Here is a 24792-nt window from a genome sequence, read left to right as displayed (position 1 = left end):
AAAAAATTGCGGTCCCAGAAGTGTATTAGTAAGCCAATTCTCGAAACGACAACTTTTTGGAACACCATTTGTGCAGAATTAATCTGCTAGTCGCAAAGTTAATACGACCTATCGCTCGAAATTTCTTACTTTTTCCGTTTTCTTTGAGTGTGTTGCCGAAGTGAACAATGTTTTTACACACTGAGCAAAAATTCACAATTTTTTGTTTAGTTTTAACTCTAAACTATTGGTTAACAGATGTCCACTTTCTTTAATGAACAGTCCTTAGAGAGTGACTCGATGATATTCTTGCTTCCAACTTGATTGGCGTTACCCTACTGGAGAGTTAAAATTTGCGGCTGCAGGGTTGCGATGAGATCTGTCAGCCGCAGAATCGTTTGCTTCAGATACTTTTGATGATCACAACTTCAAGTGATAAAAATGTAATTTGTATGCAGGGGACCAAGTCTAGTGCTTATACTCTGCTGGAATTCCTTCAGGAAGCCTTGCTAGAATTCTTTTGTATTTTTTTGCTAAGACAATATTTTCAGGATTTTTTTCAGAAATACCTGCTACGATTGAACCAGAAAAGTTCTGCATAGATTTCTTTTTTCAGGGATTCCTTCAGAAATTTTATTTGAGATTCTTCCGAATTTTCCACTAAGTATTATTGCAAGAAAATCCTCTTTAAAAAAAATCTACTGGAAGAGTTGCTGAAGGATTCCTCCAAAAATTTCTACTATATTTCCCCGAAATATTTGTTTTCTGGAATGTGATTCCATCAAGTTTATTTTAACAAAGAATTCCCTGACAATTCCCCCACAAAGAGTCTTCCAGCAATATCTCAGTAAATTTCTTCTGAAACTACTGCTGCGACTTTTCCAGAAAGTTCATCTGAGAGTTTTTTTTTTCAGGGAATTTCTCATTTGGGGTTCTTCCAAAAAATCCTCTTAGTAATCTCTTAAGATGTGTTTTAGAATTCTTGGAAGGATCCTTGAAGAGAAACTCCTGGAGGAATCACAGAAGGAATTCGTGGATGAATTCCAGGCGGTATCCCGGGATTTCTTGAAAAAGTTCTGTTGTAATTCCTCTAAGTATGTTTCCAAGAATGTGTTTCTTTCTTGGGATTATCCCTGAATTGCTTTCGCAAATTTCTTAGAAGTTTTTGTTAATATTCCTTCAAAAGTTCTTGCTGGGACTTGTCAAGAAATTCCAGCTTGGATTGAAGTAATTCCAGCAGCATTCCTGGAGAAATCAAAGAAGGAATTTCAACAAGAATCTTGAGAAAAAAAAAACGAAAGAAATTACAGAAGTAAACCTCGAAATCAAATTTTGAAGGAATTCCTTGAGCATTGGTGTAGAAGTTCCTTCAGCTATTCTTGGAAGAATATAGCAAAAGTTTCTAGATTAAGATGCTAGCCAGTATTCCTGGAGAAATCCTGGAGCCCTTCCAAGAATTTCTCTAGGGACTTGTTCGGGAATACATGCTAAGGTTTCTCCAGAAACTCCTCCTGTGATTCGTCCAGTGATATCTCCAATGGTTTCCCCCGTGAATTCTTCTTGGAATTCATTCAGAAATTATTCTACTGATCAAGGTTGCAACCATTCATTTGCAAAAAATTACATTCATTTGCTATTATCTCAGTTCGGAAGCATGCTATCGAAAAACAATGTATGGATGAATTTAACCTTGTAGTTTTATCTGAAAGTTTGCCGAATAACATTGGGGTCGCACACGCATTCCAAAGTCGTGAGTGAGCTGTGAAGGCAACTTTCCACAGCGTGAATGAAATTTATATTCACCGCGTGGAGAGTTGCCTTCACAGCTCGCTCACGACTTTGGTATGCGTGTGCGACCCCAATGTTATTCGGCAAACTTTCAGATAAAACTACAAGGTTCAATTCATCCATACATTGTTTTTCGATAGCATGCTTCTGAACTGAGATAATAGCAAATGAATGTAAATTTTTGCAAATGAATGGTTGCAACCTTGCTACTGATTTATCTAGGAATTCATTGTGATATTTCTGTAGAAATGCCTCGGTGAGATTTCTTCTGAGATTTGCATCTCTCCAGAAATTCTTCCTGGAATATCTCCAGAAACTTCTCCTGTGATTCCTCCAGAAATTTCTCTTAGTATTTTACCAGGAATGCCTGCTAGTGTTCCTCTAGAATTTACTAGGGACTTCTTCAAGGATTCATCCCGATAGAATTGCTCCATAAATTTGTAATACGATAGGTATACCTTCCTGTAAGTGATTTCTCTGAAAATTCTCGTAGCTTGTCCACACCGAATTTCTCTTTGGATTCCTTCAGGAATTTCTTCTAAGATTTATCTAGGAATTTATTAAAGGTTTGTTCCAGTGCACGGGTATTCAGCATGACCATGCTGAGGGTGACGGGTTCGATTCCCGGTCGGTCCAGGATCTTTTCGTAAAGGAAATTTCCTTGACTTCCTTGGGCATAGAGTATCTTCGTGCATGCCACACGATATACACATGCAAAATGGACATTGGCAGAGGAAGCTCTCAGTTAATAACTGTGGAAGTGCTCATAGAACACTAAGCTGAGAAGCAGGCTTTGTCCCAGTGAGGACGTTACGCCAAGAAGAGGAGGAACCTCTTGTGATTTCTCCAGGAATTTCTTTTGGAATTTCTCTAGAAAGTTCGTCATGAAATTCATCCAGAAATTACTCGTGTGGTTTGTGCAGAGTTCTCGGGATTTGTTTAAAAATCCCTTTTGATATTTTTCCAAGAATTATTAATGAATTCCGTCTGAAACCCATCTAAGCATTTCGGCTGTGATTCCTCCAGAGGTTTTTTTCCGGGATTCTTCTTTCAGAATCTTCATATCTTCATACAGAATTTCTAGAGGATTTCCCAGTATTTCTCCCAAAGTTTCCGTGCCCGAATAAAAAATACAGTAGAAAAACCGAACGTTGAATTGTAACAGTATTATTTAGAACCATATTTTACAATAGACACCACTGTAAAAATAAACATACAAAAACAATAAGATGTAATGTGGACACCATACAGTGAATTGTTAATAAGATTTATACAATAGCAGGTTGTTAAGTATCGTAACAATACAAAAAAACAAGTTTTCGCCATATATCGCCCCCTTAATGCTAGAACTAGGTAACTCGTTTCGGGATTTACGGGTAAAAATGGCTGGTAAAACATATTCTGCTATAAAACAAACACTTTGTTGGTTTTAAAAGAAGAATCATGTGTTTTTGTAGTTTCAATCGACAAACTTTTGTTTATTGTGGTGGACGATCAGGTGTAAACAAATTGCTCGCGATTTAGCAAAACCAGTTATCTAGTTCTAGCATTAAGGGGACGATATATTTTTGCAAAACCGTACATTTTATTGTGAATGAATTGTTCTAAATACTGATACGTGAGTTTTAATATACCGTACATTGTATGGTACATGTATGGGTTCAAACAATAAAATATACCGTAAATATATTGTTTTTAATTGTAGTTTTACTACTGGCTATACATTTAATCAAATGGTTTTGGAATGGTTGTCTTTTGTTATGTTGTATTGTTTTACATTACATAAAACATGTAATGTTATATTATCTTGTCATGTTCATCCTGTGAATGGCATCCTTAGCTTTCTAGCCAAACTAACCTGAAAATAATGCTAAATAGAACTATCTTTGATAGTGCGGACTAGAACCTATCAAGTTCAACATTATTAGAATGCGCTTTGGGAATTCTCCAGAGCGTTGGACAACCCTTCATATATAGGATCGCCCTCGTATAAGTCTGAGTAGTTTCTGATTGCATTAACAGTTGAAGCTTAGACTCCCATCCCCACCAGCCAGATAATCGCAAACTGCAAACTAAGCATTATTTGTGGCAACACTTAGAGCGGCATGATGGAACTATGCCGAGCGCGCTAAGTGTTGTTAGAACACTAATGTAGTTGCATGAAGTGAGTGACAAGGTACATAAGTATCATTACAGCGTGCTTAAGGACAGACTTGTTAGAATCCCAAAATGGCCGCCACAATGGCCGACTTTGGCACCTACTCACGATTTCGAGGGCACGAATCTCTTCGTAAACAAAACCAGTGCACCTGAGCTTTTTATTTTAAGCTAATTACAAGTGAGCAAGAACAGAATAATGAAATACATTGTTGTTTGAAGCTTGCTTCTTGAGATTTGTGTTTCTGAAGTTTCGATGCAATGTTGAAACGGGATTTCAAGACGTTTGTCCTAAACCGTTATTGCAATATTGAGGCTCCAGTTTGACTAAAGCTTGAAATACATAACAACTCATGAGAAAACTGCCAAGTTCGATTCAAATATAAGTTCTAGTCTAATCTAATCTAATCTAATCTAGTTCGATTCAAATATAAGTTCGGTTAAAAAGCGAATCCACAGACGAACCTATATTAGAAGTCGTTTCAGTGTCCAGTCCAGTCAATATGTTGAAGATGGCTCTACGTCAAAGATAAATTTAGTCAATTGCATTTGATTTGGTTGTGGCCGAAGGCAAGTTCACATGAGAGAAGGGGAGAAAACTCTTGTAAATGCAAATACATAAAGAATAGTGTTGAACTCATCCACTGATTTACGGTAATCTGACCTGCGTCTTTCCGAGTTGACCTACATTCGTATTCCTCTCATCGCACTCTACATACCTAACCCGCCATATCTCTTGGATCTGCAGTCCTTAGGACACCTGGTTTACGACTTATTTAAACATTTTATTGGATTTAAATAGATGTTTCAACATCTTCATTTTTTTCTCTTTCCTTTCTTTTGTATAAAAAAAAAGTCATAAACATCAACAAAACAAAGCACGGAAAAAATCTAAAACTGAATAAATAATTAGAAATGCACGGAAAATAATATTTCAGAAAAGTGAATGGATAAAACGTAAGAAAAACAGTTTAATATATTGATACATAAAGATCGGATGTAAATGTATAGTAGCTAGAATGTGCACAGCTTTTAGCGAACCATTCCATTACAATACACTTTATTGTAGCTGGTACGCTGTATGGTGCAGGAATGGTTTTCACCAAACACGCTGTGGTTAGTTTTTATCCGGGTGGGTTTCTACCAAGAATCATCCTGAGATCTTCACAAGAGTTTCTCTTTATGATATACCGCAGATGTTGTCGCGAAATTTCTGTTAGAGTTTTTCTCGGGATTCCTCTCGAAGGAGTTATTCCTGGAATTTCTACTACAGTTCCTCCAAGGGTTTTAAGGGGCTGTTCATAAACCACGTAGACCAAAATTTGGCCATCTCAGATCCCCCCTCCCCCCTCGTAGACTTTTGTCCATACAAAAATTTTAAAATTTGTGTGGAGCGTAGACTCGTGGTTTATGAACAGTCCCTTAAGGCGAAACTGGAAGCATTTCCTCACTTTTTGGTTGTTGATTTTTCATTAAATAACGAAGCAATATTTTCAAAATCGGTTTTCGTACATAGTAGAGTATGGATCAAGGAATCTTCTGAATTTTTTTTTGTGGTGGAAAATGTTTTCCATTTTTGCAGAAACCATTTTTTTGTGAAATTTTGTTCAAAAATGGTTTCTGCAAAAACGAAAAACATTTTCCACAACAACAAAAATTCAGAAGATACCCTGATCCATACTCTACATGTGTACGAAAACCGATTTTGAAAATATTGCATCGTTATTTAATAAAAAATCAAAAACCAAAAAGTGAGGAAATGCTTCCAGTTTCGCCTTGTTTTAAGGTCAGTTTTCATAGATTATACACCCTTTTAAATCTACTTGCGCTGTTCCTTTACCCTTTTCCAGGCTCTCTCTTATCCCCGTTTCCCTTTTTCCTTGCCGTTTTAAACTTCCTGAAACTATGCCCTTTGAGTGCATCCGTATTCCCTTTCAAAAACCCTTTATTCTTACACAACTCAAATCTTTCTTCTTGAGATCAGCTTTTGCCATTCCCTTCCATCTAAAGCCTTCAAAGCTCGCTTTAAAACTAATCATAGGAAGAAGAAACCATTCCGGCAGAGCTTGTGTTTTGGGCACTTTTCAACTGTAACTAAACAAGACAATTTATAACCAATTCACCTAATGAGTTACGTATGGTATCTATCTAAGTAACATTTTGATGACCAATTAGTCTTAAAAAGGTTTTGAGAACCGTCAATCGTCCTAAAACGTAATGCCTTTTATTTTGGTCTTACGAAGGATCTTAGAACTTCTTCTAGTCTATTCGACAAAAAATGTTACTTGGGTAGCCGTGTGCGAATTGATAAACTGAGAGATGAATTTGTGAAAAAAACCTTCGGGTTCTGGTGGGATTCGAACCCACGACTCCGTAGTCGCTAGACCGGCGCTTTAACCAACTAAGGCACAGAACAGATAATGATTCTGCGAAATAGAAATCCAAACTGAATCCGCGCCCACACCTTCGGCTTAGATGCTAATTCTCAACACACTCGCGTTTGTGCCCATCAACTAGTACGAATTGTTTTGATGACGAGACGAGACGATTTTACAAATTCATCTCTTAATTTGTCAATTAGCAACATTCTGTGCCTTCTATTTACAAGTTTTCAGTATGTTTACGACATATAAGTAAAATGTGGTAAATGCCAGTAAAGGGTAATCTTGGAATGATATCCTAGCAGGAATTTCAACAAGTATTCTTGAAAAACTTCGAAGAGGTTTGCCTAGAGGAATCTTTGCAAGATTTTCTAAAGAAATCGAAGGACCATCTCCTTAAAGAATCCTCGTATTCCTTCAGGAATTCTTGCTGGGATTCTTCAAGCAATTACAGCTAAGATTCCTCCAAAATGTTGTGCTGTGATTCATCCAGGGACTTGATGCCGTAAGTTCAGCTTATTGAACGCAGTGGCTTAATTTCACCAACAAGAGAGAAAAAAATCCAGGGACTTCTCCAGAAAGACGTCCAGAGATTTTTTTCTGGGATCCCTTCAGAAAATTTATTTGGGTTTCTCCCAGTATTCTTTTAGTATTCTTGCGGAAAATCCTCTTAAGATATGTTGAAGAATTCCTACTGGAGGATTTCCTGAAGCAATTCTTTAAAATATTTTCCTGAAATATCACAGGAGAAATTTCTGGACGAATTCCAGAAGGTATCCCAGGATTCCACCAGAAATTTCTGCTGTAATTCTTCTAAGATTTTTTCCTATGATTCCTTCAGGATCTTTTTTTTTTTCGTTCGACAGAGGATTCCACATTTTTTTTTCTTGGGATTAATCCAGAAATGCTTTCAGAAATTCCGTTAGGAGTTTCTGCTAAGATTTCTTCAAGAGTTCTTGCTGGGACTCCTGTAGCAATCCCAGCTTGAATTGGAAGAATTCCAGCTGCTTTCCTTGAGAAATCTCAGGAGTTCTACAAGAAAGTCACGGAAAATCCGTTCTTTTATGAATATTTATATCATTAGCTTTTTTTGCAGGTACTCCGTGACGTTTATTATTTTTTTTTTTCATATACCACGTTCTTAGGTTGAGCTTCTAAAATGCGCTGGATGTGGTTAAATTTAGATTTGTTGAAATGACATTTTCAGCACTGGTCTGAAGTTTTTCAAGGATTCCTCTAAGAATTCTTCCACTAATTTCTGCAGAGATTCCTCTTAGAATTCATCGTGAGATTTCTCTAGAAATTCCTCCAGAAATGCCTGAGGTCATTTATTGAGGTTTGGATTGCCATATCTCAGTTATGTCTCAACCGATTGTTTTCATTTTTCTGTGACGAACTACAAAACATTTCAATTTTTAAAAACTATTGAAAAAGTTCAGTGATAACTATTGATACGAAAGTTACAGATAGGTTGAATTTCGACAATAAAAATGCACCAAGACAAAAAATTGTGTAGCCTAAAATGCTGAAGGCAGATAGCTATGGTGTCTTCAGCAATTTTATTGGTCATCACACAAGAAACATATTTGTCGAAGACATCATAGTGATTTGAGTTCAGCATTTTCGGCTACATAATTTTTTGTCTTGGTGCATTTTTATTGTCAAAATTCAACCTATCTGTAACTTTTGTATCAATAGTTATCACTGAACTTTTTCAATAGTTTTTGAAAATTGAAATGTTTTGTAGTTCGTCACAGAAAAATGGAAATAATCGGTTGAGACATAACTGAGATATGGCAATCCAAAGTTGACTAGTTTGTATGGGAAAACGGCTTTGGTGCATTTTTATTGTCCGATACTGTATGTTTGCATTCCTCCAAATATTCTTCTTTGGAATATCTCCAGAAATTTATGCAGGAATTATCCAAAAAATTCCAAAGATTCATTATTTTTTTCATTTTGGATTATTCCGGTTATTCTTCCAGAAATTCCAACTGTGACCTTTAGAAATGCCTGCTAGTATTCTTAAAATATTTCACTCTACGATTCTTCTAGGGATTTCTCCAAAGATTTCTACTCTTAGAATCCCTCCAGGAATGGCTGCTGAGATTTATCCAGATTTTTTTTCTTGTGATTTCCCAAGATATTTCTCCAAAATTTATCAAGTTTATCCTCCAAATGTTTCTCTTAAAATTCCTTAAGGTATCCTCTCTTCTTTACTTGTGTGGTTTCTGCAGGGATTCCTCTAGGGATTTATGTTGCGAATTCCTTAGGATATTTCTCCAGGAATTTCTGCTAAGATTTTTCGAGAAACTTCTGCGTAGATTCTTACGGGAATCCCTCCTGGATCTCCTCCAGAAATTCCGCCTGTCCAATTATCCAATACTTCATCTAAGAATTTCTCTTGGGGTTCCAAAGATTTGTTCAAGGCTTCCCCCAGAATGTCCTTTGAGAATTACTCCAGAAATATCTGCTAGGATCTCCAGAATTTTTTCCTGTGATTCCTCCAGATATTTCTCCAAGGAAGTCCAAGCAGTTTTTTCCGGAAACGCTTTCTTGGCATAAAAATAGTCGTTCAAACTCTTGGAATGGAAAGGGTGAAACCAGTTTGTTCCCACTTACCATAGAGTACTTGATTCCTAACAACCCCTAATCAGTGTCTCTGTTTTCTATCCCATCGCCATTGATACAGGAAATGAAGGCGATGCTGTACACAGCCGTGGAAGAGGCCCCGGCCCTGGACAGCGTCGAAGAGGACATCATCAAGCGGCACTTTGCCAACTTTGACGAAAACTTCTATCACTACTGTGACGAGGAGCTGAAAAAGATCAACACCTTCTACTCGGAAAAGCTGGCCGAGGCCACTCGAAAGTATGCCGCCCTCAGTGCTCAGCTCCGCACCATGCTCGAAAACCAGCAGAAGGCCAAATCCAAGAGCCACACGCTGAAGCGCATCAACCTTCCGTATCGGAAAGCGCAGGAACTGAAGTTGGCCTTCAGCGAGTTCTACCTGAGCTTGATCCTGCTGCAGAACTACCAGAACCTCAATCATACGGGGTTTCGGAAAATTCTCAAAAAGCATGACAAACTGTTACGATCGGACAACGGGGCCCGGTGGCAGAAGGAGCAAGTTGAAACGAGCCACTTCTTCACCAACAAGGACATCGATAAGCTGATTAATGATACGGAAACGACGGTTACGACGCAGCTGGAAAGTGGCGATCGTCAGAAGGCCATGAAGCGACTGCGGGTGCCTCCGCTCGGAGAGCAGCAAAGCCCCTGGACCACCTTCAAGGTCGGTCTGTTCAGCGGAAGCTTTGTGGTGCTGTTCATTGCTGTGATGCTGTCTGCGATATTCCACGAAAGCTCCGGGGAGAACCTCAAGATCGCCTTCCGGCTGTATCGGGGGCCCCTGCTGGTGATCGAGTTTGTGTTTTTGCTCGGCGTCAACATCTACGGATGGCGATCGTCCGGTGTGAACCACGTGCTGATCTTCGAGCTGGATCCTCGCAATCATCTGTCCGAGCAGCATCTGATGGAGATGGCAGCCATCTTGGGCGTTGTTTGGACCTTGAGTTTACTGAGGTAAGGGGTTTTGGGGTCGCGTGAAGGGTTCCAATAATTGTATTTCCTTCCGCATCCAGCTTCCTGTACAGTGCCAGTCTGAGCATACCACCGTACGTGAATCCGCTGGCGCTAACCGTCGTGATGATCGTATTCCTGATCAACCCGTTCAAGGTGTTCCGGTACGAGGCCCGGTTCTGGCTGTTGAAAACCATCGGCCGCATGGTGGCAGCACCCTTCTTCCACGTGAGCTTCGCCGATTTCTGGCTGGCCGATCAGCTGAACAGTCTGGTGACGGCACTGCTGGACTTCCAGTTCCTGACCTGTTTCTACGTGACGAATGGGAACTGGCTGGACGCGGGAAGTGAGTTTCGCGGTGGATTTTATGGGAAATTCGTGATATAATGTTAATCTATTCCATTATTCCGCAGATACCAGCCAATGCATGGAGCAGAACTATATCATTCGACCGATCGTGAACTGTCTGCCGGCGTGGTTCCGTTTTGCGCAGTGTTTGAGGCGTTACCGCGACTCGAGGGAAGCCTTCCCCCATCTGGTCAACGCGGGGAAGTACTCGACGACCTTCCTGGTGGTGATCTTTGCGACGCTGAGGAGTTTCCATGCATGTGAGTATCTGTTGAGATTATCACTGGCTTGATGGAAGACAATGGGATGTTTCTTTTACAGTTCTAAAGTTACTTTTTTTTAATAGTATGTTACTTAGGGGGATTTGGCGAATAATGGTCATCCGAGGTGAAATAGACACCCCGAATTTTACGTTAAAATTTTAATGTAGAAGTGTGAAGGAACAAGTAATGAGACCGCAAAATTCACAATAGTAGCCCGCGAAATTTAAGAAATTTTGCCGCGAATTTCCATTGTCTCTACTGCCGTTCTAAGCATATCTGTCCCATGTTGATTTTCAGCATTTTTCACTTGTTTCCTCCTATCTGCATAATTGTATGTGCATTTTTATGTAAACTTGTAAAAGTCCTTAGTTTGTTCTGAAATTTCGAAAATAAATACCAAGTCATATTGTCCCATTGTTGCATTTCCAAGCATATCTGTCCCACTAAAAGAAATACAGTCAAAAACTGCGAAAAGTATGCGTGGAAATTTCAAATTTGCGTTGTGTTTCACAGCATAACTGTCCCGCTGGGAACTATTTATTCAAAAATGAAATGTTTTTTTCGCGTTAAAAAAGACAACTTCTGAAGTGGAATCATTCAGATATAATCCATTTTAATAGAAATACGGCTGCGTGTGCCGTTGGGGTACTGTATTCGTTGATCAATTAGAAAAATATGTTATCAACTTTAATCGCAGTTTTCTCAGTTGCACATTTTTGAACATGGTACAGATATGCTTATAACGGCAGTCTAGGTATTAGAGTTGAACTGTGTGTTGATGGGACCAAATTGCCTGCTGTCCTTCTTGCTTTGCCCCTTTTCCACTTATCCTTCAACTCTTTGTTGGTGAGTATGAAACGTGTTGAAATTCCGCACTTTTTTATCTGTAGAACGAGATTTTTAGCCCTGGGCTAGTTCATCTCGGGACCCAATTTTTAGTTCCGAAAGAAGAACTCACATATTTGCGAGTTTGTCGGGGGTGGGATTCGATCCCAGGTCCTCGGCCTGGTAGTTACGTGTTTTAATCACCACACCAGGTCCGCTCCAGTTCCGCACTTCTTCAATCTTTCAGGCTGGCGGTTCTTTTGTGAGTCCTCAAGCGCGATCGTAATGGAGTGCTGTGGGGTCCCTGATATTTGATGTTCGGGTAGTGACTCGAGATTACAAGACATAGTGTTCGTGCCCGTTAAGCAATCTGTCGAATAATTCTTCCATTTTGCTATTCCTTATCTGTCCGACCTTTGCTGCTTCTCCTTTTAGGCGGGTGTACAGCTCCGCCACCGTTTCAAATGTTCTGGTGAATGTCCATGTCCTCCGCAAAGCACATAGATTGACCGGGTTTCACCCGAAACCCTTACGCAGTTTTGCACACCTGGAAGAATTCCAGATGGAAATCCTGGAGGAATTCTTATAGGAGCTTCATTAGAGATCCTTCAATAACATCTTGGAGACATGCCTGATCATAGTCCTAAGGAACTCCTGGGAGAATCCTTAGATAAATTCCTGTAGTAATTCCTGAAAGAATTTCTGCAATAATATCTGATGCAACTCCGAGAGGCATCCGTGAACCCTCCTGGAAAAATTTCCGAAATAAATTCAGGAGCGATCCCTTAAACTTTTGGAAGAATCCCTAAAGAAACTTCTCGAGGAATCCTGTAAGGAACTTCTCGAAGAGTTTAAGAAGGAATTCCCGGACTTATCCCTGCATAGACTTCCGGGGGAACCCGTAAGTTCTCCTGGAGAAATCCTTGGATCCTCCTGTAAGAATCTCTAGAAGATATTCTGGATAGATCTCTGAAAGAACTTCTGAAGAAATCTCTGAAAGAACTTCTAGAGGAATCTCTGAAGAATCATCAACCTTCACGAATCCCTGAAACTTCTGGAGGAATCTCTGAAGGAACTCCTGGACTAATCCCTGTAGGAACATCTGCGGGAATTCCTAAAGGAACTTCAGCAGGAAACCCAGGAGGAACTACTAGACTATTTTCTGAAGGATTTCCTGTAGGAATTTCTGAAGGAACTTCCGAAGATATTTCTGATGGATCTCCAGGCGGCATCTCTGAATCCTTCTGCAAAAATCGTTAAAGTAATTCCTTAGGTAACTCCTGTTGGAATAGCTAAAAGAACTTCTGAAGGAATCCCTGATGAAACACCTGGAGGCATTCCTGAATCCTCCTGGAACTAGTGGGAGATCACTGAAGGCACTTCTGGAGCAATCCCTGAAAAAAACTGCTATGCTGTACGGCAGGAATCCTCGAAGGAACCCCTGGATTCATTTCTGGAGAAACTTCTATAGGGATACCTGAAGGAACTCCTAGGGAAATCTCTGAAAGAACTCCTGAAAGATCTGAAAAATCTCCATGAGGCCACCCGAGGGAATTCCAAGAGTAATCTTCGAAAGAATTTCGGGAGAGATCCCAGAAGGAACTCCAGGAGATGTTTCTGGAAGATTCTTGGAGGAATCCATTCGAGTACGCAATAATGATGACTTGCTCGTAATAAGGTTGCAACAGAAGTGAAAATTTATTTGACATAATTCTTAACTAGCATAGTTCCAGTTATGCGATTCCCATGGCTTCTCGATTTCGCTCCACCTCCAGCTTGATTCGTTGAAGCTTTTGTTAATCCGTCAGCTTCTTGATCTTCAGTGTTAACATAGTTGATGTTTATTATCCTTCGATCCAGTGTGTCTCGGGTTTAGTGGTGACGAATGACGATGTGCTTCGATCTTGGAGTGTAACCGCCGTTCTTGGGCAATACAGATGGTGCGCTGATTGTCACAGCTGAGGTCTATCGGTTGCTTCATACCAAACTGCGACACCAGTCCATGTCACCATGAAGCCCCTTGTACTGCCGCAGCTTACGCCATGTACTCGGCTTCACAGGCTTCACCGCTCCGCCTTGCAGCACTGGTTCTGGGAGAATCCTGCTCAGGATTCTGGGAGAATCCTGCTCAGGATTCTGGGAGAATCCTGCTCAGGATTCTGGGAGAATCCTGCTCAGGATTCTGGGAGAATCCTGCTCAGGATTCTGGGAGAATCCTGCTCAGGATTCTGGGAGAATCCTGCTCAGGATTCTGGGAGAATCCTGCTCAGGATTCTGGGAGAATCCTGCTCAGGATTCTGGGAGAATCCTGCTCAGGATTCTGGGAGAATCCTGCTCAGGATTCTGGGAGAATCCTGCTCAGGATTCTGGGAGAATCTTGCTCAGGATTCTGGGAGAATCCTGCTCAGGATTCTGGGAGAATCCTGCTCAGGATTCTGGGAGAATCCTGCTCAGGATTCTGGGAGAATCCTGCTCAGGATTCTGGGAGAATCCTGCTCAGGATTCTGGGAGAATCCTGCTCAGGATTCTGGGAGAATCCTGCTCAGGATTCTGGGAGAATCCTGCTCAGGATTCTGGGAGAATCCTGCTCAGGATTCTGGGAGAATCCTGCTCAGGATTCTGGGAGAATCCTGCTCAGGATTCTGGGAGAATCCTGCTCAGGATTCTGGGAGAATCCTGCTCAGGATTCTGGGAGAATCCTGCTCAGGAATCTGGGAGAATCCTGCTCAGGATTCTGGGAAAATCCTGCTCAGGATTCTGGGAGAATCCTGCTCAGGAATCTGAGAGAATCCTGGTCAGGAATCTGAGAGAATCCTGGTCAGGATTCTGGGATAATCCTCAGAATTCTGAGAGAATCCTGCTCAGGATTCTGAGAGAATCCTGCTCAGGATTCTGGGAGAATCCTGCTCAGGATTCTGGGAGAATCCTGCTCAGGATTCTGGGAGAATCCTGCTCAGGATTCTGGGAGAATCCTGCTCAGGATTCTGGGAGAATCCTGCTCAGGATTCTGGGAGAATCCTGCTCAGGATTCTGGGAGAATCCTGCTCAGGATTCTGGGAGAATCCTGCTCAGGATTCTGGGAGAATCCTGCTCAGGATTCTGGGAGAATCCTGCTCAGGATTCTGGGAGAATCCTGCTCAGGATTCTGGGAGAATCCTGCTCAGGATTCTGGGAGAATCCTGCTCAGGATTCTGGGAGAATCCTGCTCAGGATTCTGGGAGAATCCTGCTCAGGATTCTGGGAGAATCCTGCTCAGGATTCTGGGAGAATCCTGCTCAGGAATCTGAGAGAATCCGGGTCAGGATTCTGGGATAATCCTCAGAATTCTGAGAGAATCCTGCTCAGGATTCTGAGAGAATCCTGCTCAGGATTCTGGGAGAATCCTGCTCAGGATTCTGGGAGAATCCTGCTCAGGATTCTGGGAGAATCCTGCTCAGGATTCTGGGAGAATCCTGCTCAGGATTCTGGGAGAATCCTGCTCAGGATTCTGGGAGAATCCTGCTCAGGATTCTGGGAGAATCCTGCTCAGGATTCTGGGAGAATCCTGCTCAGGATTCTGGGAGAATCCTGCTCAGGATTCTGGGAGAATCCTGCTCAGGATTCTGGGAGAATCCTGCTCAGGATTCTGGGAGAATCCTGCTCAGGATTCTGGGAGAATCCTGCTCAGGATTCTGGGAGAATCCTGCTCAGGATTCTGGGAGAATCCTGCTCAGGATTCTGGGAGAATCCTGCTCAGGATTCTGGGAGAATCCTGCTCAGGATTCTGGGAGAATCCTGCTCAGGATTCTGGGAGAATCCTGCTCAGGATTCTGGGAGAATCCTGCTCAGGATTCTGGGAGAATCCTGCTCAGGAATCTGAGAGAATCCTGGTCAGGATTCTGGGATAATCCTCAGAATTCTGAGAGAATCCTGCTCAGGATTCTGAGAGAATCCTGCTCAGGATTCTGGGAGAATCCTGCTCAGGATTCTGGGAGAATCCTGCTCAGGATTCTGGGAGAATCCTGCTCAGGATTCTGGGAGAATCCTGCTCAGGATTCTGGGAGAATCCTGCTCAGGATTCTGGGAGAATCCTGCTCAGGATTCTGGGAGAATCCTGCTCAGGATTCTGGGAGAATCCTGCTCAGGATTCTGGGAGAATCCTGCTCAGGATTCTGCGAGAATCCTGCTCAGGATTCTGGGAGAATCCTGCTCAGGATTCTGGGAGAATCCTGCTCAGGATTCTGGGAGAGCTCAGGATTCTGGGAGAGTCCTGCTCAGGATTCTGGGAGAGTCCTGCTCAGGATTCTGGGATAATCCTCAGGATTCTGAGAGAATCCTGCTCAGGATTCTGGGAGAATCCTGCTCAGGATTCTGGGAGAATCCTGCTCAGGATTCTGGGAGAATCCTGCTCAGGATTCTGGGAGAATCCTGCTCAGGATTCTGGGAGAATCCTGCTCAGGATTCTGGGAGAATCCTGCTCAGGGTTCTGGAGAATCCTGCTCAGGGTTCTGGAGAATCCTGCTCAGGGTTCTGGGAGAATCCTGCTCAGGGTCCTGGGAGAATCCTGCTCAGGGTTCTGGGAGAATCCTGCTCAGGGTTCTGGGAGAATCCTGCTCAGGATTCTGGGAGAATCCTGCTCAGGATTCTGGGAGAATCCTGCTCAGGATTCTGGGAGAATCCTGCTCAGGATTCTGGGAGAATCCTGCTCAGGATTCTGGGAGAATCCTGCTCAGGATTCTGGGAGAATCCTGCTCAGGATTCTGGGAGAATCCTGCTCAGGATTCTGGGAGAATCCTGCTCAGGATTCTGGGAGAATCCTGCTCAGGATTCTGGGAGAATCCTGCTCAGGATTCTGGGAGAATCCTGCTCAGGACTCTTGGAGAATCCTGCTTAGGGTTCTGGGAGAATCCTGCTCAGGATTCTGGGAGAATCCTGCTCAGGATTCTGGGAGAATCCTGCTCAGGATTCTGGGAGAATCCTGCTCAGGATTCTGGGAGAATCCTGCTCAGGATTCTGGGAGAATCCTGCTCAGGATTCTGGGAGAATCCTGCTCAGGATTCTGGGAGAATTCTGCTCAGGATTCTGGGAGAATCCTGCTCAGGATTCTGGGAGAATCCTGCTCAGGATTCTGGGAGAATCCTGCTCAGGATTCTGGGAGAATCCTGCTCAGGATTCTGGGAGAATCCTGCTCAGGATTCTGGGAGAATCCTGCTCAGGATTCTGGGAGAATCCTGCTCAGGATTCTGGGAGAATCCTGCTCAGGATTCTGGGAGAATCCTGCTCAGGACTCTTGGAGAATCCTGCTCAGGGTTCTGGGAGAATCCTGCTCAGGATTCTGGGAGAATCCTGCTCAGGATTCTGGGAGAATCCTGCTCAGGATTCTGGGAGAATCCTGCTCAGGATTCTGGGAGAATTCTGCTCAGGATTCTGGGAGAATCCTGCTCAGGATTCTGGGAGAATCCTGCTCAGGATTCTGGGAGAATCCTGCTCAGGATTCTGGGAGAATCCTGCTCAGGATTCTGGGAGAATCCTGCTCAGGATTCTGGGAGAATCTTGCTCAGGATTCTGGGAGAATCCTGCTCAGGATTCTGGGAGAATCCTGCTCAGGATTCTGGGAGAATCCTGCTCAGGATTCTGGGAGAATCCTGCTCAGGATTCTGGGAGAATCCTGCTCAGGATTCTGGGAGAATCCTGCTCAGGATTCTGGGAGAATCCTGCTCAGGATTCTGGGAGAATCCTGCTCAGGATTCTGGGAGAATCCTGCTCAGGATTCTGGAAGAATCCTGCTCAGGATTCTGGAAGAATCCTGCTCAGGATTCTGGAAGAATCCTGCTCAGGATTCTGGAAGAATCCTGCTCAGGATTCTGGAAGAATCCTGCTCAGGATTCTGGAAGAATCCTGCTCAGGATTCTGGAAGAATCCTGCTCAGGATTCTGGAAGAATCCTGCTCAGGATTCTGGAAGAATCCTGCTCAGGATTCTGGAAGAATCCTGCTCAGGATTCTGGAAGAATCCTGCTCAGGATTCTGGAAGAATCCTGCTCAGGATTCTGGAAGAATCCTGCTCAGGATTCTGGGAGAATCCTGCTCAGGATTCTGGGAGAATCCTGCTCAGGATTCTGGGAGAATCCTGCTCAGGATTCTGGGAGAATCCTGCTCAGGATTCTGGGAGAATCCTGCTCAGGATTCTGGGAGAATCCTGCTCAGGATTCTGGGAGAATCCTGCTCAGGATTCTGGGAGAATCCTGCTCAGGATTCTGGGAGAATCCTGCTCAGGATTCTGGGAGAATCCTGCTCAGGATTCTGGGAGAATCCTGCTCAGGATTCTGGGAGAATCCTGCTCAGGATTCTGGGAGAATCCTGCTCAGGATTCTGGGAGAATCCTGCTCAGGATTCTGGGAGAATCCTGCTCAGGATTCTGGGAGAATCCTGCTCAGGATTCTGGGAGAATCCTGCTCAGGATTCTGGGAGAATCCTGCTCAGGATTCTGGGAGAATCCTGCTCAGGATTCTGGGAGAATCCTGCTCAGGATTCTGGGAGAATCCTGCTCAGGATTCTGGGAGAATCCTGCTCAGGATTCTGGGAGAATCCTGCTCAGGATTCTGGGAGAATCCTGCTCAGGATTCTGGGAGAATCCTGCTCAGGATTCTGGGAGAATCCTGCGCAATAATGATGACTTTCTCGTACTAAGGTTAGAACAAAACTGAAAATAATTTGACTTAATTCATAATCAGCATAACCATGGGTTACTGAGATACGGTTTTACAACAGAATCCTTGCAGGAACTGTAGAAATTACTGAATGAATTTCTGGGGTAATCCCTGAAGGCATTTCAGGAGGGATCCTTGAAGAAATCCCAGGATGGATCCCAGGAGGAACTCCTGTAGGAAGTTTTGATGGAACTCTCTTACTTCTTACGGGATACCATTAGAGGTTATTTCTGGGAGTTTTCCGGAATTTGTCTTCAGGGAATTCTATCTGAGCTTCCTCACGGGATTTCGTCCGGAATTGCTTCCACAATCTTCCTCTAAAATCCTTCATGTTTACCTTTCTCGTACACTAAGTGTACTGGAAAGGCTATATGTTCACTCAAAAAAACGATTTTTTGAAAAAAAAAAAAAAAAAAGGCTCGGAGGATCAAGTCGCATATACCAATCAACTCAGTTCGATGATTTGAGCTGATGTCTGTATGTGTGTATGTTTGTATGTCTGTGCGCAAAATAAGTTCACTCACTTTTAAGGTACTTCCCATTGGGCGATTTTTCGGATTATAGCTCGAATCGAACCGGAATTTTACCGCATTGTTTGCTATTAAAAATGGTCCAGATCGGTCAAGGCGTTCCGGAGTTATGGGCATTTCAGTGATCCGGACCAGCATCGGTAGAACCCAGTGATCCGGACCAACATCGCTAGTCCCATCATGCGACACATCAAACTGCGGTGATTTTTGAAACCTTCAGTATGGTTGACGAATTGTGTGCGGAAATCAACACTGGAGATCACAAATTCCGCGATGTCGGCCCAAAATTCAAGATGGCAGCCTAATATTCCAGATGGCGGCTGTTTAATGGTGTTATAGGCTCTAAAACCATGTAATATGGATATATTTGGTATGGGGAAGATGTCCAGAGTAAAAAATACGACCAAAATATTCAAGATGGCGGTATAAAATCCAAGATGGCGGCTCCAAATTCAAGATGGTGGTTGTTTAAGGGTGTTTTAGGCTCTTAAACCATGCAAAATGGGTATATTTGGTATGGGGAAGATGTCTGGTGCAGTGGCGTCTCGTAACCTCACTTTTTTCCTGTTCAACGACCCTAAAACTTGCAATAACAGAGAATTTGAGATCAAAATCATATCGGAAATGATTGAGGATAGCTATTCTCGTCGTTTTCTACTAATTGAAAGCTAATTTGATCAAAAAAATCAAGAATTTACATTTGTTGAACAGGTAGATTTGAGGTTAGAGAATCGCCACTGGTCTGGCGTCCAAAAATACGACCAAAATATCCAAGATGGCGATGTTAAATCCAAAATGGCGCCATCAAATTCAATATGGCGGCTGTTGAATGGTGTTTTAGGTTCAAAAAACATGCACTATGAGTATATTTGATTTGGGGAAGATGTCCGGAGTCCAAAAATTTCGACCAGAATATCCAAGATGGCGGTCTGAAATTCAAGATGGCGTCTATTTAATGGTGTTTTAGGCTCTAAAACTATGCAATATGGGTATATTTGGTATGGGGAAGAGTCTGGAGTCGAAAATTGACGACCAAAATATCCAAGATGGTGGTCTACGCTATGGTATCGTTTGTTACTGATATTGTCTCACAGCGTATTGATTCACCTGAATTATTGTCCAAATTAAATTTTTATGCTCCCAGTCGGCATCTACGTGAGAGAAATTTGTTTTCAGCGGAACGTCATCATGCTGATTATGCAAAATATGGACCGTTAAATCAAATGATGTACACTTATAATCGGCATTGTGAAATGATTGACCTAAATATGACTAGAACGCAGTTAAAGAAACATTTTCAAAACATTCGAAATCGTAGAAGCTAAATAAAATAGCAGAAAGATGTGGCCTTTAATGATAAAAACTGAGCTAATAACAATTATAAATATAAAATATGTATAAATAGATATTAAGCATGAAATGTATTGAAATTGGTCTACGTTTGATTGACGACAATAAATAAATAAATAAATAAATAAATAAATAAATAAAATCTAAGATGGCGGTCTAAAATCCAAGTTGGTGGCTGTTGTATGGTGTTTTAGGCTCTCAAACCATGCAAAGGAATATGAGTATATTTGATGTGGAGAAGATGTCCGGAGTCCAAAAATTTCAACCAAAATATCTAAGCTGGCGGTTTAAAATCCAATATGGCGGTTCTAAATTCAAGATGGCGGCTATTGAATGGTGTTCTAGGCTCTAAAACCATGCAATATGGGTATGTTTGGTATGAGGAAGATGTCTGGAGTCCAAAAATGGCGACCAGAATATTCAAGATGGCGGTCTAAAATTCATGGAATGGTTCCAAATTCAAAATGGCGGCTGCTGAATGGTGTTTTAGGCTCTAAAACTATGCAATATGGTTATATTTAGTATGGTCAAGATGTCTGGAGTCCACAAAAGGATGAACAGAATATCCAAGATGGTGATATAAAATCCAAGATGGCGCCTTCAAATTCATGATGACGACTCTTTAATGGTGTTTTAGGTGCTTAAACCTTGAATATGGGTATATTTGGTATAGAGAAGATGCCTGGAGTCCTAAAGTGGCGGCGACCAGAATATCCAAGATGTCGGTATAAAACCCAAGATAGATGCTCCTAATTCAAGAGTGCGGCTTTTTAATGGTGTTTTGGGCTCTAAAGCCATGCAATATGGGTATATTTGGTATGGGGAAGATGTCCGAAGTCCAAAAATGGCGACCAGAATTTTCAATATGGCGGCCCACAATCCAACATGGCGGCCTTAAATTCCTGATGGCGGCTATTTAATGGTGTTTTAGACCCTAGAACCATACAATATGGGTATATTTGGTAAAGGGAAGTCTAGATTCCAAAAATGGCGACCAGAATATCCAATATGGCATCAGAAAATTCAACATGGCGGCTGTCAAAGGTTCCAAAATCATGAAATATTTATATATTTGATATGATGCAAATGTCCGGTTCGGAGTCCAAAACTTACGAACAAAATATCCATTATGGAGGTCTAGTATCAAAGATGGCGGCTCCAAGTTCAAGATGGCGGCTGTTTCAGGTATTTCCAGGCTCTAAAGCCATGCAGTATGGATATATTTGGTATGTGGAAGAAGTCTAGGGTCCAAAAATGGTGACCAGAAAACTAATGCCTATCTACGTTGCAAGACCATAAAAACCCTAATTTCAAACAATCCTCATTCACAGCCAAATACGAAGACGCGTACGATAATCCATACCTGTGGCTGTGGCTGCTGAGCCAGATCGTATCGTCCGTGTACGCTTACACCTGGGACATCAAAATGGATTGGGGCTTGTTCGATAAGAATGCCGGAGAAAATACCTTCCTCCGAGAGGAAATCGTTTACTCAACTCCTGTAAGATATTCGCTGTATTTCTCCTACTAGTTCTATCATTGTAACACCCTCTATTCTCTCGTAGTTCTTCTACTACTTTGCCATCATCGAGGACCTGTTTCTCCGGTTCGTGTGGGGCATATCGTACGCATTGACGGAGAACAAAATTGTTTCCGGTGATCTGATGACGTCGGTTCTGGCTCCCCTGGAGGTATTCCGTCGGTTTGTGTGGAACTTTTTCCGTCTGGAGAACGAACATCTCAACAACTGCGGTAAGTTCCGTGCCGTTCGGGACATTTCCATTGCACCGATCGACTCGAACGATCAAATCATCATCCTCAAGATGATGGACGACGAAGATGGTGTCATCAATAGGTGAGTTTGTTGGGGAAATTCTCTCGATTCGATCATTTATCTTATTGTCGTCAACCGTAGGGACACCAAACACAACCGAGCCAAGCACAAAAAGACCAAAGAAGACAAAAAGCCACTGCTACCAGCGTTCAAGGGGTCCCTGCAGGACCTCGCCGTGGACGTGAACAGCACCAAAAAGCTCTGAGAGGCCAAGCTGCTCAATTTTTAGGAGAAAATGTACAAAGCTGTACTTACCCGTCGTAGCCAAAATATTCTGTTTTATCCACATTAGGTAGTGTACGAGACCGAGACCCCTCCTCAACTGCGTAGGATCCACTTAGCCGTGGTAGGATGACCTAGAAGAGCCCCCGATTCCCACATTCCTCAAGCGTAGAGCAGACTTTGAGATTATCGCTTGCTAGAAAGCATAAACCGAATGTGTGTGAGAGTGTGCGTTTGTTGTTGACCATATTTTTTTAAGGAACATTCACGTTTAGGCTTTTAGTGTAAGAAACGAAAGTTATGCCTTATGAAGAAATTTATGTACTTCCATTTTATCCTTTCGTAAGAGAAGAAGAATAAACTGATCGAGATGGAAACGATGCAATAACGTAGGGTTAACCATGAAAGTGAAAGCAAATTCGGAAAACAGGTTGATTTTTGCTAGATAGTGAACAGAACACGTTTTAAAAAAAAGCCATATTCAGCGAACAGTGCGCAGTGGAAAGCTCATCGTCATATCGATTTAGTTTGTGGCAGTATTACTTAACACCCTGTTACAGTTAGTTTTATCCACGCTTCAAATAAAAAAAAGGTAACAGTTTTAGCTTATTTTACAAATGTGATGATTTTGTATTATGTCCAGGAAAAGTTTAGTTACAAGTCTGGTGCATTTCACTACATTTGATTCAAATTAGAATCCCACGAGAGAAAACCACCGAATTCGAAGAAAAAAAACATATGTTCAATGTGCACTAGATCCTTTCAGTAGTTGATTGAATTGCTTCCCAAATAACACAGATCGTTTAAAAGAAAGATACTCGTTTGAATGTGCTAAAATCGCCTGAAGTGGAACAAATTTGTGATTTCATTCCAATAAATATACGAACTATTTTTACTACAACAGTGCGTATGAATGTTACTTATTCCGATAAAAGACCATTGTACAATATATATCACATGCATTTCCACAACATTACATTCCCCGGATAAAAAATACAATAGAAAAACATAGGATTCTAATGTAACAGTACCATTGAAAACCTTACTCTCACAATAGAATTCAATGTAAAAATAACAGTAGAAAAACAATAGAATCAAATGTTTCTAACAATAGAATCAAATGTGAATGAGCATTTCACATTGAATTGTATAGGTTGTTAAGTATCGTAACAATACAAAAAAGGGCTTTTTTCCATACAAGTTTTTTCGCAAAACAGAAGATTCTAATGTAAATGAATCAAATATACCGTAGATTTTTATGTATTTGTATTGTTTTGAACTGTTAAATATGCCAAGAACTGTCTGTTTTGAACTGTGATCTTACATTAGATTCAATGGTTTGGGGATGGTTTTCTATTGTGAAACAGAAGATTCTTATGTTTTCGAATTGTTCCAAAAAGTGAATTGCACGGTAAACGTATTGTTTTGAGTAGTAATTTTATTACTGATTCCACATTTGATTCAATGGTTTGGGAATTGTTTTCTATTGTGATACACAAGATTCTTATGTTTTCATATTGTTCTTTGAGCAGTGATTTAATTACACATTAGATTCTATTGTTTGGGAATTGTTTTTATTTATTTATTTATTTTGGCATGATTTGATCTATTTCTGCTTTTTACTTTTGTTACTGATTGCTTGAGAAAATTCTGAAAAACAGTGAATCTGAACTATATTTATGCATTTGGACTAGAAGCTTGTATATTTTATGCTACATTCAGGGCTACATTTTAAGATCACAGATCGAACAATTATCTAATATTTGGATCAATCATGTCGTAAATCGAGTAATGTTTAATTGCATTAATGATTGAAGCTTAGGCTCCCATGCCCCACTGGCCAGATAACTGGGTTTAGCAGACTAAGCATTATATGTGGCAACACTATAAGCGGCATGATGGAACCGTGCCTAAGCGCGCTAAGTGTTATTAGACCACTAATGTAGTTGCATTTAGTGGGTTATGAGGTACAAAAGTAACATTACAGCGTGCTTGACCATTGTCCTGGCAATGATGACACCCGTTAGACTAAAGCCTGGAGCCCATAGCATAAATTTGCACCGATTGAGTTAAACTTATGATATGTGTTCCAGTCTTAAAGAGCGAACGTATATAAGAAGACCTTTCATAACGTCCATATGCCAAAGATAGTTCTAATTCAGTAATAAATTTAATTAAACGAGTTTCCAAGTATCAGACGCAATCCACCGCCTACAAAAGCGTTAATTCCCCCAAATTTAGGTGGTAGCTGCAATAACAGTCTTTCAATGAACATCCTCCTGCTCTAACAAAGAAATGTTTAATATTACATAAAATAAATACAATTAGGGGATTCACTCAACAGTGTAAGCTAATTAAACTGATTAAACGTCGCAATCACCAAGACAATCTTTGATTATTTCATTCGCAATTTCATGAAACATTTCAATAACCAAATAATCATGGCAAAAAAGCATTAGCATTAAGTTAAGCGAGTCACACAAATTCGTAGGTGGTACAGTCCTAGACCTCTATTATGAGGGTTGCCTTCTTCCCGTCCGAACCAAAGCACAAAGATTTGGGACTTGTCTCTGACTGTCCTGGTCACGTCCTTGCGACTGCTGAGTGATGGGAAAGGATGAACCTATGAACCTATGAAAAATGTAGACAGCTCTACGATCTCTCAGGCCTAGGTGTCACGGAAATTTGGGTGTTGTTAGTGGAAGGGTTAACTCCAAAAGATACGCTTGGTCAACGTTCAGGCACATCATTGTTAGACTTCTTCGAATCGGTTGTCTGCCCGATTCATCCTGGTTTCCTTGATGGTGCGCTGTATAGCGGACCAGGTTTACTATACAGCGCACCAC

The 24792-nt window shown here is 41.6% G+C and overlaps 2 protein-coding genes across 2 annotated transcripts in view; both read left to right on the top strand.

Annotated features, from left to right (window-relative positions):
* Positions 1 to 22847, top strand: part of LOC115255632 (solute carrier family 53 member 1) — a 66525-nt gene extending 43678 nt beyond the window's left edge. The window contains exons 3-8 of the mRNA XM_029853722.2: positions 8998 to 9890; positions 9950 to 10233; positions 10301 to 10495; positions 21222 to 21391; positions 21456 to 21745; positions 21806 to 22847. Of these exons, the coding sequence (XP_029709582.1) occupies positions 8998 to 9890; positions 9950 to 10233; positions 10301 to 10495; positions 21222 to 21391; positions 21456 to 21745; positions 21806 to 21929 (1956 nt within the window). The 3' untranslated portion in view covers positions 21930 to 22847. The remainder of the gene's footprint in view (positions 1 to 8997; positions 9891 to 9949; positions 10234 to 10300; positions 10496 to 21221; positions 21392 to 21455; positions 21746 to 21805) is intronic.
* Positions 1 to 24792, top strand: part of LOC109405351 (solute carrier family 53 member 1-like) — a 553430-nt gene that overhangs the window by 43650 nt on the left and 484988 nt on the right. The gene's annotated exons all lie outside the window — the stretch shown is intronic.

The sequence above is a fragment of the Aedes albopictus genome, chromosome 1 (genome assembly GCF_035046485.1).
Source record: "Aedes albopictus strain Foshan chromosome 1, AalbF5, whole genome shotgun sequence".
Classification (NCBI taxonomy): domain Eukaryota; kingdom Metazoa; phylum Arthropoda; class Insecta; order Diptera; family Culicidae; genus Aedes; species Aedes albopictus.
This window is presented reverse-complemented; position numbering and strand designations above follow the sequence as displayed.